The 19,293-nt window shown below is 34.7% G+C and overlaps 2 protein-coding genes across 2 annotated transcripts in view; one reads left to right on the top strand and one right to left on the bottom strand.

The window, feature by feature from the left end:
• Positions 1 to 206: 206 nt before the first annotated feature.
• LOC149081257 (46 kDa FK506-binding nuclear protein-like) lies at positions 207 to 11,134 on the bottom strand. The gene is made up of 12 exons (XM_089238095.1): positions 10,963 to 11,134; positions 7,121 to 7,204; positions 6,747 to 6,902; positions 6,248 to 6,439; positions 5,515 to 5,571; positions 5,169 to 5,345; positions 4,856 to 5,035; positions 3,237 to 3,382; positions 1,950 to 2,051; positions 1,569 to 1,701; positions 1,094 to 1,142; positions 207 to 386 (listed from the first exon to the last, which is right to left on the bottom strand). The coding sequence occupies exons 1-12, from the start codon at positions 10,970 to 10,972 to the stop codon at positions 308 to 310; spliced, it is 1,365 nt and encodes a 454-aa protein (XP_089094221.1). The 5' UTR covers positions 10,973 to 11,134; the 3' UTR covers positions 207 to 307.
• Positions 11,135 to 11,522: 388 nt separating this feature from the next.
• Positions 11,523 to 19,293, top strand: part of LOC149081256 (serine/threonine-protein phosphatase 4 regulatory subunit 4-like) — a 32,828-nt gene continuing 25,057 nt past the window's right edge. Inside the window, exons 1-5 of the mRNA XM_089238094.1 lie at positions 11,523 to 11,659; positions 11,763 to 11,913; positions 13,768 to 13,849; positions 16,944 to 17,082; positions 19,218 to 19,291. Of these exons, the coding sequence (XP_089094220.1) occupies positions 11,780 to 11,913; positions 13,768 to 13,849; positions 16,944 to 17,082; positions 19,218 to 19,291 (429 nt within the window). The 5' untranslated portion in view covers positions 11,523 to 11,659; positions 11,763 to 11,779. The remainder of the gene's footprint in view (positions 11,660 to 11,762; positions 11,914 to 13,767; positions 13,850 to 16,943; positions 17,083 to 19,217; positions 19,292 to 19,293) is intronic.

Here is a 19,293-nt window from a genome sequence, read left to right as displayed (position 1 = left end):
GCGCTTAGGGCTAAAACTAAGGGCGAGCAGGCAGATTTCATACTTGTTTTCCCCGATCACAAGAGGGTTCCAGAATTTGTTCTTGCCCATACTATCCAAGCATCAAGTTGTAGTCCTGATTGTGCTTATTCAGTGCTATGGCTGAATTTTGGAAACACCTGAATTTTCAGGTCTTCCTGCACTACGGGAAAATAACAAAAAAAAGCCTCTTTTTTGAAAAATTTTATTTACACATTGAAAATGATGCAATTTAATATCTTGATGAAAATTGTCCTTCAAAAAAAATTAAAAAACAGTTCAATGGAATTTAATTTACAGCCTTCAACTCAACTGTAAAATATAAAGTGCTATTCTGAGGTATGCCAGGCATCTTCTTGTTTCCATACCTATAAATAGAATAAAAATAGAATGTACAATGTCTGGAAATTAATTTATGAAGAAAAATCTATGTATAAGTATGGACTCTGAGGTGATACTCCAAGAAAACCATAAGGAAAAAAAATTAACCAAATGAACCATAAGAAAAGGAATTTTCTAGCAACCCTCCCCCATGCACCAGATTCAGGTAGGATTCAGAAAAAGGGGGGGGGGGTGTACAGAAAACTGTACATTCATTAATTATCAAGGGATCAGATACTTCTCACAAATTTTATCTAGGATGCTCAAGTGACATGTGACCTCCTAACCAGATTATATATATATATATATATATATATATATATATATGGCCTGCTGCTCTGTCTCAATGAAAATATATTAACAGGTGGTTGAAGACCTGGGCCATGCTGGAAAATGTGCATGTACTAATGTGAACCTAACAAGTTTGCTTCAGTGAAATGCTTGTTACGATGTTGCCATCTGTTTTTTCAACTATGAGTGAGGTGTAATGATTGAGTAATTGTACTTTGACCTTTGAAGACCGGACACTCTTATCAAACTTAACTTATAGCAGAAAAATATTTACTAGAATGATGCTTAAAACCTACTTGCTAGCAAATACAGGGTGTTCAGGCTAAGAGTACCTAAAAGGAAATCTAAAGTTGAAGGAAAATCTTTTTTATGTACATAGATATAATATAACTATCAAACTAACCCCATTTTCGGAGGAATCTTCAGTTTTCTTTTTCCACCAGTACGCATCCCTATGAAAATAAGAAATAATTAGTGGCTTCGAGACAATGCTGCAAGATACAAGAAAAAGAACAAAAATCAAGTTTTCAAAGTGATAAAAGATTTATAAGCAGCTGTATGCTACGTCTCATGACATTTTTCATTTGCCCTAAATACACACAGAGCCTGAAGCTGTTAAACTAGTCTGTTTCTTAATTTCAATACATCAGCAATTTGGTTTTTTTTTCGGCTCGTCCCCAAACTTATTTCTAGATATGATGCAGAATTTCAATATCTTCTCAAAGGAGGGGATTTACCTCTATGGTATCCCAGTTGAGAATAGCTAGATTAGAGCAATTAATGATTAACAATAAGTCTTCTAAGAAATAATCGAATTAATGAACAAATTGTTTTAAATTCTACTTAATTTGAGTAAAAAAATAAATGCAATACATTACCAATGAGCCCCTCATCCCAACCAGAGATGACTTCATTCTTTCCTAAACGAAGTGTGAATGGTTTGTTCTTTCCTTCTTTGACTGAATCAAACACCTGTCCATTTTCAAGTTTGCCGATATAATAGACATGAAGCTAGGGGAAAAATAAGATATTGTGAAATGTCTATTATGAAGAAAGTAGTAAATATGCCAGATGTTTCAGTACAAGAACTTGTTTAACTCAAATCCCTGATGTAGGAAAATATTTGAAAAATCTTTTGCAATTGTAAATTACCTCCAAGATAAACTATTTAGGAATTATGTGGGTTCATAAGGGTGGACACCTGAACATTATTATTAAAAAACCTCAACCCTAAAATTATATAAACATGTTTTACTTACAAATTTTCCATTTTTTGCCATTGGTCCATTTCCTATTCTGACATCTTCATACTGAACACCAGAAGACAAAGTATGGGAATACTTTTCTGATTTTTCTGGAACCTAAGTTCAAAAATGAAAAAAGTAAAATAGCTTCTGAACATAAATTGTGATACAGTCAAACCTCACTGTAGCGCGAACTTTTACAACAAACATTATTGGTTCATTACCATCTTCTATACATGCAATATTTTACACAGCTGTAACAAATATCAAAGGTATGAAAATTGGACATGATTATTGGTCATTATCTCCTTCCCCCATTCCCCTTTTCCTCATCATCCTCTGAACAAAGTCCATTCGAAGCATAGATCAAAATAAATTTCAAAAACAAACATAGGACAATGTTTGAATTTTGAACAAAGTCGCCAGGTGTCGAAATCAGTGGTTCTGAGGTAGATATAACAATGCTAATACCATATTTTTTATGATTTTATACTGTACTATCCATTTTTATATTAGATTGTAGAGCTACCCTTAACAAACAGGTGCTGCCGCACTGGGCCTGCACTCACGGTAAATTATTAGGCAGTTTTATCAATTCTTAAATTATTTCTTGCATCAATTTTAAATTTTTATCAATTCTAATTTTTTATACCAATAATCCTGGATTTGCATCAATTGCGAAATTAACTTCATCAATTCTGGAATCATAGGTCATCATCCCCTGAGCAGGATTTTCTCAAGGGGAAGTGGTTACACTTTTTCCTACAAAATAAAACCATGACGTCTTTGCATACACTAATGTCGGTAATTTATTTTTTTTTAAAGTCAGAGTTTCATCAATTATGGATTTTCCTTGTTAAATCCAAATTTTTACCAATTCTGAAATAGTTTCTTACATTGGTTCTGAATTTTTATCAAAAATCTCGTCAATTTCTGAAAATCTCAATTTTTGTCAATTTTAGGGATTTTTCCTCAATTTTGGATTTTCACTAATTCTGGGTTTTTTTTCCCTTACATTAATTCGGGCTTTTCATTTGCGAGTAGATATTTTTTTAGCATTCCGGTATATTCTGTGGCAACGCATGAATCTTTGGATGGCTGATTCCTCTTGCACAAAATACATAAAATCAAGGCTAAGGAGCCCAAGATTATTTTCGCACCGCCCCCCCCTTCCCGTCTGATAACAGTGACCCTGTTAGATTGGGTAGATCAAACCAAATGTTTGTTCCAATGAATTTCGTTTGAGTGCATTTCAAAACGAAGGCAAAATTTTTACAAAAAGTAATGTTTCTTCACACTCACAGCTTTCACTAAAGGTTTCTTTCCTTTATCATTGGATTTAAGACTTGGACTGGAAAACGATTTTGATGAGCTCTGGTTGCCATTCTTCAGAATGCTCATCATTTTCTTGGGCATTGGGGTGTGGCCTATGGATGATTCCATATCTTCTGATAAAACCAAGAAAAGAGGGGGGAGAAAAAAAATTATTCAAATTTAGATATAGCATTAGATTAGCATTCAATAAAATCATGCTCTTAAAGATATTGGAGAATTTTTCTCCCGTAGCTAAAGATCTTGTTTTGTCATAGTGTGATTTGTGCAAGAAGGCAGAGACAAAATTTTTCTTGTTTTATCGTTTTCTTTAGTATAAGAATTCGTGACTGTACAGTAATACCCCCAACTTAAATTACCCTAAATTTATATGCTCTTCCTAATTTTTTTCTTCAATTAAATGCAATTTGAGAAAAACGTGAAAGTTTCAATGTCACGTTCTGCAAAGAAAATGTTCCCGTGTGAGATTTATGTGGAAGAAACGAATAGATGAAAATAGGGTTAAAATATGACCTATATTTTCCGGGACATTCCTGTTTTCCCAGTATTTTCAATGAAGCTTACTTGACTTTGTAATTTATATGCAGTGTATCTGGCCGCAGTGTATCTCAGCGACCTTGTAGGGCATTTTACCAGTTGTGGCGTTGTATTTGTATTATAACTTTTTTCGAAAAGCCGTCATGAAAAATGTAAGTGGGAAAATGCTTTAAATGGTAAATCTTAATGAAAATTAGAGTGGAGACTACAAAAATAAATCGTGCTAAGCGGGATCGACTGTACATATTATTGATTTTCTATGTGTGTATGTTCTCAATACAAATAAAAAATTTTACACCATTCTTCACCAAAAAAAAAACTTTTCACATATATATACCAAAAAGGACCCAACTCAAATGATAGGTTACTTTTGAAAGTTTTCAGAGCTGGACGGATGCCCAAAGTGGGGAAAAAACTGTAGGAAAACAATGATTCTTCTGCCTCAACAATGACTTTTGGAATGTTTACTTTGGTTACTGTGGTTCCCAAACAATGTGTTTCAGACATAGTTGTGCCCCTTACAATGGTTTGTCAATTCTTTAATGCTGCCAAGTATATGGAGAAAACTTGGTCAGCACCGGGTGTCATAGAAAGTGTTAATTAAAATTGTACATGCAGATAATTTTTGTTGCTGATAAACTTAAATATTACAATAATGATCAGGATCTATAAATACCACATACTTATGTCCTCAACTTTGTTTTCAAAAAATACATTTTAATTAACTGTACATTTGCAGCAGCACTTTATTTCCTTCTTAAAGGCAATTTTTTTGGCAAATTCAGCCATTATCAGTAATTTTTCCACATTTGGCAAATATTTTTGGCAATAAATAATGTTAAATACAAGAGATTGGGGTCACTAGATTTTAACTTTATTTGTCTTATTGGTTTACTAGTAGAAAAATTCATCTTGAATTACGTATTACGTTGTTAGTCTCAGAATAAATTACTGATTTTAATCATGGTATGATTACACTAGTTGCATCAATAAATGAAAAAAAAACCATTTGTGATAAACAACCCACTGGAAAAATGAACGATTTTTCTTACCATCATCATCCTCCTCATCATCATCATCATCATCTTCATCACTGTCAGATGATTCATTCTCAACAGAGTTCTCACCCATGGCTTTTTTCATTGGTTTCAAGCTGGATTTCTTTCCTTCGTGTTTAAGTCGCTTCGTATCTATTGCGACCAAGTTCCTCTTCCGTTTCTTACTCGTGCTGGCTGCAAAATCAGCATACTGTTGTCACCAAAGCTGAATATATCTTGCAGAAAACCATTTTCCACACAAGAGAGAAACCAAGTTATATTTCAACATTTTTAAAAAAAAATTAAATTTTGTTTCATTCAAAGTTACCTCCAGCGCTCTCTTCATCTTTCAATAACGAATCAGAATCATAATTTTCCATATCATCATCTTGGTCTTCATCATTGTCGTCATCTTCATCATTGTCATCATTATCATCATCGCTATTCAAACATACAACGTTATTCTTTACACGCTGCTTAAAACCTTTGCCTTTTTGCTGTAAATCTATAACAAACATGCAATAAATAAATACATCAGATTTATCTCAGAATTTTATATTATTCTGCTTTTTAAAATTAGTCAATTCAAAGGAGACATTTGAATTTGATTTCCCACAATCTATGAGAAAGCTATTCTCAGAAGCCTGAACGAGACTTAAAACTTGTCACCTTACCTGCAGCTGGATCATAATCGCTATCATCATCATCACTATCATCGATTTGGGTCAGCACTAAAAAAATGTCAAAAATTAAATGCTATAAACTTTTATTTTTCAATCATATGTTAGCTATAACAGCTAGCTTTTCTAAACCAAAACAAGCTAAACATAAAGGTCAGCAACAAGCAAAAGAAATGAATGGCTGCTATCCTAGTTTTAGACTGAAAGATATAGCACATGGTAAAAGTGGTGTTAAAAGGACTGTTGGTCAACTTGAACTACTGCACTCTTAGAAGGCGTATTAAAGTTATAGGAGTTAGGAGTGACCCAATGAATAGGGTATGGGTGCACAAAAATTGTAGCCTATGGGCCAATCTGAACCACTGTTCAAATTCAGGGTTTCCAGCAAAATCTGATCATTTCCCTGATGGAAACTCCAAAAGAAATGTAATTTAAAATCAACCTTTTTTCTGAATTTTAAATTTGTTTTTGTGAGTTTTTCCCTTCACAGAACTTTTCAGATTCACATATTTCCATATTTCTCCTGGCAGATATGCTACGATAAATCTGAAACATTTTGTAGTGCTCTCAGTCTACAATTTAATTGCAACACGAAGAAAATTTTTGGCGCCAATACCAATTTTTTAGTCCCCATGGTGACCTGGGATTTGTCCAACTCTGGTGTATAATACTAACCAAACAAGACAAACAGCTTCTGAATGGGGAAAAAATACCACCCACAACTTACACACATCAACTCCTACATTTTTTTTATCATCTTCACTATCATCGTCATCTTCAGAGTCGTCGTCGTCATCATCCTCCAAATCACTTTCCTCGTTTACAACAACCATTCCGGATGTACTCGGTTGATTGTATACATCATCTATTTTCTCATTTGCAGAATCTTGTTCAAGGTAACCAGACAAGTGAATTGTACCTTAAAAATAAATTCAAACAATACATAACAAGGGAAAATTCAGAAAATGTACTTTTTGAACCTTTTCAAATAAAGAAAACAAATATGTCACAAAATATGAATTATTTACTGCTAATTTTTTTTAGGAAACTTCTATTGTTATGTTGAAACAAAAATTAGAACCTGTCGGCTGGGAATGTAAAATGTTACAAAACAAGTTGATAAAATGAAAATTTTTCTCACAAAATATATCAGACATATCTGTTCTGAATAAGAAATGCTTCAGAAAATTTTGGCAATGGAACAAAATTTTCATGACTTCACTGACCTTCACCACTAACAAAAAAATATGCTTCTTCTCCTTCACTGAATTTCAGGCTCGTGCTGACTTGCATAACACGATCATATTCCAGAGTACACAAAAGAAACTCTTTCCCACCATGCTCCAACATTAATGAGACTTGCTTGTTTTCTGGTAATGTATCTGAAATATAGAAAAAAAAAATTCCATTAAAGACATAATTTGTTAATAATAGATAAGTTTGCATAATAATACTCAAAAAAATCACCAACAAATAAGGCAAACACAAGGAAAATGTAGGACAAATACAAGGAAATGTATTTGCCTTATTCATTGGTGATTTTTTAAATATCTTGATTATATTAATCTAAAACACCAGACATTAAAAATTTCAAACATACCTCTGGGTTCAAGGGCAGCCATAGTGATGCAAAATGACTCTTTGGGTTTTTGGCAATACCTCTTTCCAGCTTCACAAGTCACAGCTGTAACGGAAAATAATCGCTCAATAAAATATATCATGGGATATTTTCCAGTTTAATTCAATGGTTAAGAACCTTGAAGCTGTAGAGATGGGATGAATATTCTGCCCTTTTGCCAAATATTCAGTTTGACCGCATAATGCTCAGGTGTTCGACCAAATATCTATTTTAATATTCGGCTGAATATTTACTGAATATTCGGCAAAAGGGCAGAATATTCGTCCCATCTCTATAGCTTCAAGGTTCTTAACCATTTGATGTCGATCGATCTAAAATTGTAGATTTGTATAGAGGGCATAGAGATACGCAGAGAATAAATTTTGTGTGTATAGATTTTAATGTTACTTACGGAATCAATTTTTTTTAACATTTTTTACCAATTTATACATCTAATTAAAATATTAACCATTATTTCTACTCTTAACTATTATATATATATATATAAAATGTACCACTTATTTTTCCACTCTTGATGTACTTTGCCCCTTTCAGTAGCTCAATACATTTCTTGTCTAGGTGCATCCTTTAGTCAGTGAACTTGTGTACTTCATGCTCACTTTCACTTTATTGCAGTAGGATTCTATTTTCAGTTTCATGTTTTCCTTATCTTTCTTTCCTTATCCTTACATATATACCAAACGGGATCCGATTTTAATGATCAGCTCCTTTAAAGGTTCGTCAAAGCAGGGCAAATGGGCAAAAAACAGTCGGGCAACAATTGTTCCCAGCCTTCAACAATCACTTTCAGAATATTTACTTTGGTAACTTTAACACGGTTCCCTAGCAATGTATTTCGGACATGCATACACCTTTACAATGGTTTGTCACTTCTTTAATGCTGTCAGTATTAGATATAATAGTTTATTCCTTTATAATGGCTCTTGCCACATTTGCAATCTCCCTAGTAATTGAAGACTTCCCGGGCATTATAACTAGTACAATATATGAGTGTTAAATTTTATTGTCAGTATCATGACAATGAATCTTTTAATTGCCATTTTCTTAATATTTATTTAAATAAAAAATTTCATATAATTAAAATTCAATCATCTAAAATTATCAATTTTATTTTTGATTAAAAACAATTTTATTCATAATTATGATAAATTTTAAGAAAAGTGCTGTGATATTCTGCTGATGAATGTTCAATATTCAGCTAAATCACTATTCGTCACATCCTTATAAAAGGGTACACACATACTAGGACGAAGAAGTACGAGAATTGCAACTTGAAATAAAAAATTACATGGAGGGGAAGAGATGTCCACTCATAATCAGGAGGAAGAAGATAGAGAAAATTACTGAAGTTCTGAAATGTAAAGGTGTAATGTTCCCCCTGCAACTTTTTTTTTTTAAGAGAAAAAACGAGAGAAAAGGGACCAATCAGCAGATAGAGGTAGAAAAACAAACTTGGTTGTTCAAGTCTGGCACCCCGTGTGAAGTTGCCTCTTTCTTCCGCTCCTCGAGTATGTGTGGGGTGTAAAAGAAAACTTTTTTCATCTCTATTCTACATTCACGTACCTAATGGTCGCCTCACTATGGTCATAGCATTAGACAAGGCAGTTGCAGGCCCCCATAACAGAATGTTTTGCTTCATTCTGCAAGCTCTAAGTTGAATCAAAATTTTCTGTGGCAAAAGTTCCCATAAAGGTTTTTCAACATGTTTTCTTTTCTTCAAATTTTTATCAAGACTGACCTTTAACGTATGTTGCAGTTTTCAATATATTCTGCTTTAGGGTTTTCAGGGAATGTATGGAGGACCCCCTTTTGGAAGGGACATGTATTTGCCAATACGTAAAAGCATGATTTACACATCGAAATTCAATTTTAATCCACACAATTTCATTAAAGAATGAAAATACTATAAATTTTGGTCATTTTTCAATAGCTATTTCTCAGATAAAAATATACCTGAAATTTTGACAAGGAGTAAGATTATTCTAAAAATTATGTTTTTGGATAACACTGGAAGGAATACATAAGGAGGTTTGTGAGAGGTAAACAGAATTTCTTTCAGAGAAATTATGGTCCAAACTTTTTTTGGAAGTACCTCATATGGTATTGTATGAGGTAGAAGCATATAAAGAATTTTCTTCTGACATTTTAGTTTTTCATACAGACTAGGCTTTCGTTAAGCAGTTATGAAATATGCAGCCAACACATATTTTCTCCTTTTTTTTACAACCATGTTCTCCACCAAGCCTGGTTTTACTTCCATATGCAAGGGGAGCACTAACTTGATAACCTCTTTTCCAATGACAATAGCCAGGAAAACTAAGACTGGAAGTTTGACTAATTTCAGCTTTTTAATGTACATCAGTTTTATTCACTGCTTTGTTTTTTAAACAATGAAAACCAAATAAAATAAAGAAAACCAAAATAAAAATTACTTGAATTAAATACCTTAGAAAACCGAAATAAAAATTACGTTGCTGAGGAAGGTTACTATTTCTGTACTCAACATATGACATTACTGTGCATGTTATAATATGGAAAGAAATAGTTTAATCGCTTCATGTAAAATTTTTTTATTTTTAACAAAATATATTTACTCTTTTCTTCATTTCCTACTTATAGGTAACCTGCATGTTTATATTAGCCCAAAGAACATCGATCTGTGGCAAGGGCGTCGGAAGTGTTTCGAATCTGTGGGTGCCCGTCTTGAGATTCATGTAGGAAATTTCCGATTTTTGAATCAATTCTGTGGGTGCTCTGACCCATTCTACAAACTTCCATGGGTGCTCGAGCACCCCCGGCTCCGACACCACGGATCTATGGTGCCTGGTGAAAGATATCTGCTGCTAAAGTTTCAAAAACTTATACAAAAAATGGCTGGCATTGAATATTTTTTTTTCATTTCTAAAAACTCATTTTCGTGACTAATCTAGGGTTTGACAAATCAAATATTTAGGTGCCAACACAATTTCTTAGGAGCCAAGCATGATAATTTTTGCTCAAGAAAAACTGTTCTAAACAATGTTTTCTATTACTTTTTCCATGTTAAAGGATGCAGCGTAATGAAATCATAAAATTTTGTGTCACCCTGACTTCAATTTAGAAATTTACTCTAATTTAGCGACCACATTAAAAAAATTTATGCTCCAATACAGATTTGTCTAGTTGCCATGATCACCTGGGATTTGCCCAACCCTGGATTAATGCCCTTTTCACATGAAGCAATTCAACTTGAAATTAGTTAGCGTGCTTGCCTAGATTACAAGACTTCGGTTTGAATTGTGGCAAAGATAACAAACTTTTCTTTCCCAAGTCCATCTCAGCACATTAATATTGATAATGCAGGGACGTAACTAGGTTTCTTGTCGCCCGGAACACATAATTTTTATAATAGTGTTCTTTGTTTTCACCTGAAACTGCCACATCCCCTTACCCCCACATAAAGCTCCTTTGAAGTGGTGTAATGCTAGTTGCTGAGAAAAATAACATTTCTCCAATTCAGTAAATCCAGTAATGATATTTAACAATATCTTCAAGGCATATATCATTTCAATTTTCATGCCTAGGTGGACATAAAATTTTTTGGAGATGTCTGGACCATGAGCCTTCCACTGAGTGTTGGAAGTACAATTTGGAATTTTTTTCAAAAGATTTCATTCCCGTCAGTAAATCATTTGGAATTAAAAAAGGTCAGTCAGTGAACAAAGCAATTGCCGGATTCTGGAAAAGAAAAATTTAAAAAATTATTCACAATGGCAGGAAAACCGGTACTTCCAATTTATGCAATAACATACTTTAAAACTTACCCCAAAACATTTTTATAGTTTTTCTTGTAATGCAGCTCCTAATTACACAACAAATATCAAGCTAATTTTTTCACTAATTTGACTCAATCCAATAACGAAAAAAAGCCGGCTTCACTTTTTATGAAAGAACTCACCATGTGCAGCTACATAGCAATAGAGCCTTGAACTGAACTGATCTGAGGAGAATCAAACAGATTGAGCCAGATTTAGGGAATAGCCTTGGAAGCTAAAAGTGCTGTATAATAAAGTCAAGTCAAGATTGGACTGGGATACAGATCAGATGGGGGTTTTTTCACAGGTTGTTTCAATATAGCTTTGTTTACATTTATTTTATCAAGTATAGTTTCACATAAATAAAAAAATTTCATAAATTTTCGATTAGTACTTCAGAAGAATTTTTTTAAAGTACCATGCAATTACTCATTCAGTCGTCACCATTGCATTCGCCATTTCAACAGGGTAAAATTCAATAGCAGCGCTCCCTATAAAAACTTTTACCTAAATGAGATAAAACTCTGAAAATTTCGTACCTTGTTCCTAAAAAGTTCTAACTTGTGATTATTGTTTACATTGCGTCGCGATTTGATTACATGGTGTCTTGCAATGCTCCATGGACCATTTGTTATCAATTATAACCATGGCATGATCATAAATTTCCAAAACATTTTCCAAAAATGATATCTTTCGTTACTTAACGGTGAGCGAAGTTTTAAATGAGCTTTGTAAGTGAATAACATTCATGATGAGTTGCATAATGGGAAATGATGTCATTGTTAAAGATTTATTCATTGAATTGACAGGGTACTGCCGCCTTGACATGTGGCTCGCTGACAAGACTGGAGCAGCTTCGTATAGTGATGACCAACCGAGGAAAAGCTCTTCGTCGATGTCTCATTCGAACTCGCCTCCTCTGGAAGGGGGCGAAGCTCCGTGCGAGTTCAACATCACCAGGTAATCAATGACAAGACATGAGGATTCATGTTTGAACACCACATGCGTTGTTACATGATGAAGTGCTGCTGTCTTTAACACTGAATTGTGACCATCAGTAAAACGTCACACCCGTTAAAAAGTCTCGCCACAGAGAGCCAACAGGCCTACAACAGTGAAATCTTAAATCATTGCACTTCACTCATAGTTCGGAAAATAGGAAGCAGATGGCAGCACTATAATAATTCTTACACAGAAACAAGCTTCATGTTAGGTTCACAACACAGACATGTACATTCTAACATGTACCAGTTCTTTAGAGGTTCCGCAGAGGAATATGGACGAGGTGCATGTATGGTTTAGTAGTAGTAATAAAACGTCTCATGATTTTTACGATGTTAAAAACTTGGGGCAAATATTGTTTGAAAAACTCAATTATTGGTTAAAATACAGTAAAACCTCCGTTTCAATGCCAAATAATAATTTCCCACACCCATTTCAAATCCCTGGTGAACGGTCACCCCACTTTTGCGAACAAATTTTTTTGTTGCCCCAGTATATGCAAGAGAGGCTCTGTAATGTTAAAATTGCAAATTTTTATAAAGACATATCTTTTTCAATAAATATTAACATAATATATTTCTAGATAGCTTATGTTGAATTATTATTTCTTTGCCGATACAGATTGTTGCCTAAATAGATTATAGTCAAGTGTCCGCTTGACTATAATGATAACAAAGTGGTGGTCAGTTAAATTTGGTTTTCTGTGTTCCTAACTCCCAAGCCGATCTCTCCCATTAAAGTCTCGCCACAGATTGCAACAGGCCTACAATGATACAAATATTCAATCACTCATGTATAGTCCGGAATATTGATGACAACTATAACAAGCATCGCACAGGAACTAACTTTGCATTAGGTTCAAAACACATGCACGCACAGCCTCCAGCATGAGCCCTGGTCTTCTTTGAGCACTCGCTTATAACTCTTCATTGAGACAGAGCAGCAGGCCATGATCTGGTTCAGAAGAGGAGGAGGCCACTGCACGTTATTGAGATTTGACTGTAATTTAAGACTAATATGAAGGGCGCAAACGTGCAATAGTTGAACATGGAAATTTTTTTTGCTGCTTGGAATAAGTGTAATCTTTCATACAGAGCTGTGCAGTAAATGATATAACGAGTATGGCTTATAATAAGAATCTCGTTATATACTGTGAGTAATTTGCTAGAGATTGTCAAAGAGGGACAAGCATATACCTCTTTTTTCACAGAAACTTACGGCTTAAAGTAATTTTAGAATGGCTGAACAAATCATGTTTAAAAAAAGCCTTCAAATTAGCAGAAATAATTAATAAATCCATTAAGCCATGGAATCCAGCAGTGAAATGCAGTCGAGGCTTGTTATAGTGACCATTCCATAACACCGACAGTAAGATAAGTGTGATAACGACTATCGTATATGTTTTCCTTTCAATATGATGACCCTGCCTGTTTTCAAAGAGACCAAGGGGGTCGCTATATCGAGCGTCGACTATAATAATAGAAAGTTTTAATGTTTGATCATTCGGGTAAATATTTTAAAAAATACAAAATTCTGTGCGAAAGTGTTTTTGAGAATCAATTGCTTTGAGCCAAAAAAATCAATTCCATGATTGGAGAATCATTTTCATTCTCTAACGTTTGGTTAGAACAAAGTGATCTGAAAGACAAAAGGAAAAAATTTATTAATTTATTACCCGACAGACCAAGAATGTTAGAATTATATTATAACAAGAAGTCTGTTGTGACAAAAATAACTCTTGCAGCTGTGAGCTGTCCTCATTTAAGATTTTTGCTGTATTTAAAAATATATATTATCTTTCCCTAATTGTAGTTCAGAAAAATTTGAAGAAATGGACGAGTTCAGTTCCCTCGGGAAGAGAGAAAAATACCAAGAGGGATCGCAAAGTCAGCAGGTAAACCACAAGAAAATTACTTGTTTTTTTAATAACTGTTGTTTTAATCAGTTTTCTTTTCTTTTCTTTTTTTTTGCCTTCTCGTGTTTCTTTACGTATCAATCTTTCTGTTTTACTATTAGCAGTTTAGTCTTTTAGAAGCATTTCAACATTTCCATAAATGCCAGACCTCCGCTGCTGGACTAAACCATTTGCTGAGATCTCCCTGGCAGTGTATATTTTAACATACACAGGGTAATTGAAAAAAAGATGGGTCAAACTTTACAAGGTTAGTTTGGCCCATCTTTTTTGGTGTACACACACCGAACTAAACATTTATCATCAGGGTTGGAAATAATGAAAAAAGGTAAATGCCCTACAGGACACTTACTCACTGGGAAAGTCATTCTCGTGTTTTCATCTCATCAAATTGTTCATTAAATGTCAATTACAAAATGACATTTAATGAACGATAATTGCAAGAATGGCTCAAAAAAGGGACCCCCCCCCCCAACCTGAGTGTGCATCTCACTGTGATGACGCGATTGACGAACTCTCTTAAACCAGCCAGGCATGTCGCACACTTCTTTAGTAGCAGCCAAAATTCTAGCTATGAATTTCTCTTCATATTCAACAGTGTCACAGGCATACATGGTTGCCTTCTTCAGCCATAATGGCACTTTCAAGTTTAAGGAGTGTTTACTTCCCAACGAGTAAGTGACATTCAGGGGGGCATTTCCAAACTGGTAAAACTATAACAATAAATATTTAGTTTGGTGCATTTAAAACCATGGCTTGCTCAACACAAGACCAACGAAGCTAGAAATCATATGATTTTATCTGTCTGATGTACTAGAATATATTATGTCCGATGTAGGAATATATTCCCTAAGTTCTTCGCTAGTGGATCAGCTGCATGTCCCTCACAACGGTGGGACAATTCTCATCATTTTTTGCTGTTCCACACTACAAATTAACTATAGAAGGGCTCGGAAAAGTCTGACTGAGGGGCCCTCCAAAAGATCCCAGACTAGGAGCCCCATTTCGGGATGGGGGGGGGGGCATGGTCAACTGGAATATGTCATGTGACCAAACACATAGAGTCTACCATGGCTGAGGTTCAGATGGATATAGTCATGTGATCTCTAGCTCCGTTGACCTTGAATTGAGTCTGCCCCTGGTACTACTACTACTACTTTGTTAAGATTTGACAGTCTTTTTTTTTTTTTTATCGCCCTGTACATCATTTTTTAATGCTTTTCTTTGCATGTTTTATCATATCGCTGGGCAATTTTGAATTTTTTAAGCCTGGTACCGAGGCCTCTAATTGAGGCCTCTTCCCCCAAATATTTTTTCAAGCATCCCAATGTTTGCAATAAATTTACACCTGTGATCACTCTCCTTAAAAAGAAGATTTCTTACACAATCAAAAATGATTTTGGTGGGAAAACTAATTTAAAGTAGCGCTGTCTGATACAAACCGCACACGTATGTAAGTGGCACTGTTGAGGATGCATCCTCATTTCCAAGTTTCGGAATGTGGTAACCCTAAATAAATTATATTAAATTTCTTCTTCAGAAAAGAAAAAGTGGGGGGGGGGGGACCTTTTTTCTTTTTTGTTGCAGAGATCTATGTATTATCTGAAGATCATGTAGCTCTTCGCTATTCATACGAAGGTTTTAGCAACTATCTGATGCGAAGATGAATTCAGGAAAGAGAATTCAACTGCCTCTATGTGGAACCAAACCCACATCCTCGCAAGTGCGGGGTGAATGTGCTGGACCTTTACACTATAGAAACAACAAACTTCTTTTATTACAGCTTATATGCACTGAACGGGACCGTACATGGACAATTAATAAGATATTTTTTCTGATGACTGATAGACGATGCCTTCATTTCCAACCCAACTCAATGTCAGTAAATTGCAGTATTGCGATGTGGCCGGGGTTGGTGTGTGTTGAAGTAGTACATGGACAGTCAGACCTCACTCAGCCAACAGTGGACTTGTGAGAGGACATGGGTTCTTGAATTACCTTAGAGAGACAATATATTCATATATTCACCATCTGTTGGCAAAATGTCGGTGTATGTGAGCTGTTGGAGGAGTTAGGTCTGACTGTCCATTTATGGTCCCGTTCAGTGCCTACAAGCAGTAAGGAAGGACATTTGTTGTTTTTATATCATAGCTGCCAAGTCTTCCAGATTTTCCAGAAGGCTCTCAAATTTCTACTACATCTCCTGAACTCCCGAAAAATTCTTATATCTCCCAAATTTCATTCATGATTGTAAAAATCTCTGATTTCAATGAAAAATTATTTCCAAAGTATTTACCCGGGAAAAAAAGACAGTCACTTTAGTTTTTTTATCCTAGAAATGGCTTCACAAGCATGAAGTAAATTGTCGCTGTTGCGTCAAATCACAAAAAAATATTTAATTTTTTGGGGGACAAAATTCACCAAACAGTCGATGTCAATTCTGACTTTTGACATCTGGAATTGACAAGATGACTTGATCTGCTTTGACTATATGTCTCGTTTTGGACCAAATGGAGATTTTTTTTTTGTTGGTGAGATCTTATTTAAGAGTAGTAATGACAGGTAATTTGACATACTTGTTGGCGATTTGGTGCTAATCAGCGATGGTTTTCACATTTTCACAAAGGGAAAAATCCCTACAATATTTCTTTTCTGCTTAAAAAATCCCTATATTATTTTTAGAAAATCCTTTTCATATTTATTTTTGTACGAAAATTTTGATCCAAGTGAAAACCTCCCTAGTTCTCATTCTACAAAGTTGGCAGCCATGCTATATCGTAGTCTTGTGTGCCTTCCCAGCATGTGAGAGGACATGGGTCCGATTCCCAGTGGAGGCAGTTGAACTTTCTTTACTGAATTCATTTTCACATCAGCCAGATGTAAACCTTCATACCTATGCATTCTCAAACCTCCAAAGATGCCTGTCACAAATCAAGGTGAAACATTGAGATATATAAACATCCCTGACCGTGTCCTAACATCCTGGAAGTTTAATATTATTCCTTGAAATAATTTGCTATATGTACACTATTTTGAATTTGCCATGTTATTTCAGTAAGTTTTTAATTGTTTGCAGGCAGCAGCTCAAAGCGTCGAAGAAGATAGTTCCAAGAAAAAGTTGTTCTCTCTATTCGGACGGCAACTGCTCTCGGCAAACAGCTTTACCCAAACATTCCTGCAGAGTATCCTGTCAAGTGTCGACAGCAAAGATCAAGGTTTTATTTTCTTATAATTATAAATACCAAATTTTTTTAAAATAAATTTCTTATATTGTTAATATGTCTTTTAACAAGATTCACAACAAATTTATTTTTTCGAATGAATGATAACAGACTTCATATACGGTTTATGCTCGTTTTCACAAACTTGAATAGACTTGAGAAATTAGTTTATAAAAGTGAAAGTTTGTAAATAGGACAAGCATTAAAAAAAATTATATATTATTTGGGACAGCAAGTTATCATATTTTCCTTCATATAATCTGCCGATCGATCATACGTTCAAAAAATTGGAATTTCTTGGTGCAGATTATATGCAGCTGCATATTTTATCTTCAGCTTTCTTTTTCTGAAGGATTATAATAGAGACAATTACGCTCTTGCCAACCAGGCTGTGTTAACTCGTCGAACATACAGAGTACGCTCTTGCTGACCAGGCCGAGTTGACTCATCGAATATCCTGACTACACTCTCGCCGACCAGGCCGAATTAACTTGTTGAATATATCGATTAGGCTCTTGCCGACCAGGCCAAGTTAACTTGTCCGACATCATAAATATGCTCTCACTGCTCAGGCTGAATTTAGTCGTCCAATATCCCAAACACGCTCTTGCTGACCAGGTCGAGTTAACTTTGAAAAATTAATTCATAAAAAATATTTTTTTCATGATTTGTAGATGCCGTATAGATGTCAGTAGGAAAAACCAACATTTTTTTCTACAATAGCAACACAACCATTTCCATTCCTTAATATTTCATTATCGATGAATGGAATTTTCACATGTAGATTGCAGACCACTGTGCACTATAAAATGTCATTGTTTCTCAAAGTAGCGAAATTTGTATCTGTGGATTATATGCTGGGAAATTACTGTAATTTATCTCATTCTTCAGCTGAGACAATGAAAATAACTATGTTATATATAGGCCTACAGTTGAACCTCTCTTTCTCAAAAACTATTTCTGGAAGAAGAAAATTCGTGCATTTACTGTACTAAATCAATGCATTTTCATCTCTGTCTCGAAATAATCTTTTAAAAAAAACTCTTATCTGGAAGGCCAAGCCTTCAGATAGTAAAAAGAAAACATGGAAATTCCTTTTTTTTACACTTAAATTTGGCTTCCTTCCGTAGATAAAATAAAACTGATAAGAAAGAATTATTAATATTTTAATCCATTGTGTTGATGGATCTTGTCAATCATAGCTGGAAAGCATGATTGACGGGGATGTATGGCTTGTTTGGCATGACAAAAGGTCAGCCAATAGACAATTCAAAATTGCTTCAAGAAAGCTGGGTTTGGAACCAGTCATCTCAGTGATGAAGGATCAGATCTGGTAGTTCACTCAAATTTCAACGATTGATAGAACAATGTTGAAAATAAATTTCAGTAATTGGAACATCACTAAAAAGCACTTGTATCTCGAAATTTCATTTTCCGATTATATGTAAATGGACATTTCATTACAAACTGGCAGTACCTGAACTGATACCAAAATTATCGCCGAATGTATGACAGACTTGGGGGATGAAAATACAGCAGGAGATGATTCAGGTTAGCCATTTCGCAAAGTTGCCGATGCAAGTGCGCAAATGTTTTCAGATTGGGCAACCGCCTGTGGGGAAAACGCTCACCGTACATTCGTGCTGGCTCTGTGGTACTTCTGTTTGCAGCTCATTAAATGAAAGGCATGTCTTCTTTTCAAGTATTACTAAAGTGCACCATTATCCCATACTTTACAACTGTTAGAACGGTTACCCGCTGGAATAACTTCACAAGGCTGGTGTCCGTGCCTTTTATTCACTGTGACACAGATTTGCATGCAATTTCATTTTCCCCAGGTTACATTTGCATTTATGGTGTTCTTTTTCTCCTGATAAATTTCATCAGGAATGTCGTTTTAATGTTTGCGGAGCGGCCGTTTTGAAAAGCTCTAGCACGTTTGTATTTCATGTTAGACCATGCATTCTTTGGTGACAATTGTTTGTATTGGTGTATACTATCACCTCTTAAAGTTTTTCCCATCTTTTCTGATTAGTAATTTAGAGGATTTTTTTGTCAAAAATTATGTTGCTCATATCTTATCAAATGATTTTCTATAAAATTTGATTGAAAGTGCTCTTGGTTTTCAGTTGTTGCTGAAGCTTGGACAGAAACACTTCTAGATGTGATAGATCTTCTACCAAAGGATATTATTAAAGATGAAGT

The sequence above is a fragment of the Pholcus phalangioides genome, unplaced genomic scaffold (genome assembly GCF_987345545.1).
Source record: "Pholcus phalangioides strain wild (caught in Gottingen) unplaced genomic scaffold, Ppha-v1.0 ptg000010l_1, whole genome shotgun sequence".
Taxonomy (NCBI): Eukaryota; Metazoa; Arthropoda; class Arachnida; order Araneae; family Pholcidae; genus Pholcus; species Pholcus phalangioides.
Note: the sequence above shows the minus strand (reverse complement) of the source record. Positions and strands in the feature narration are given on the sequence as shown.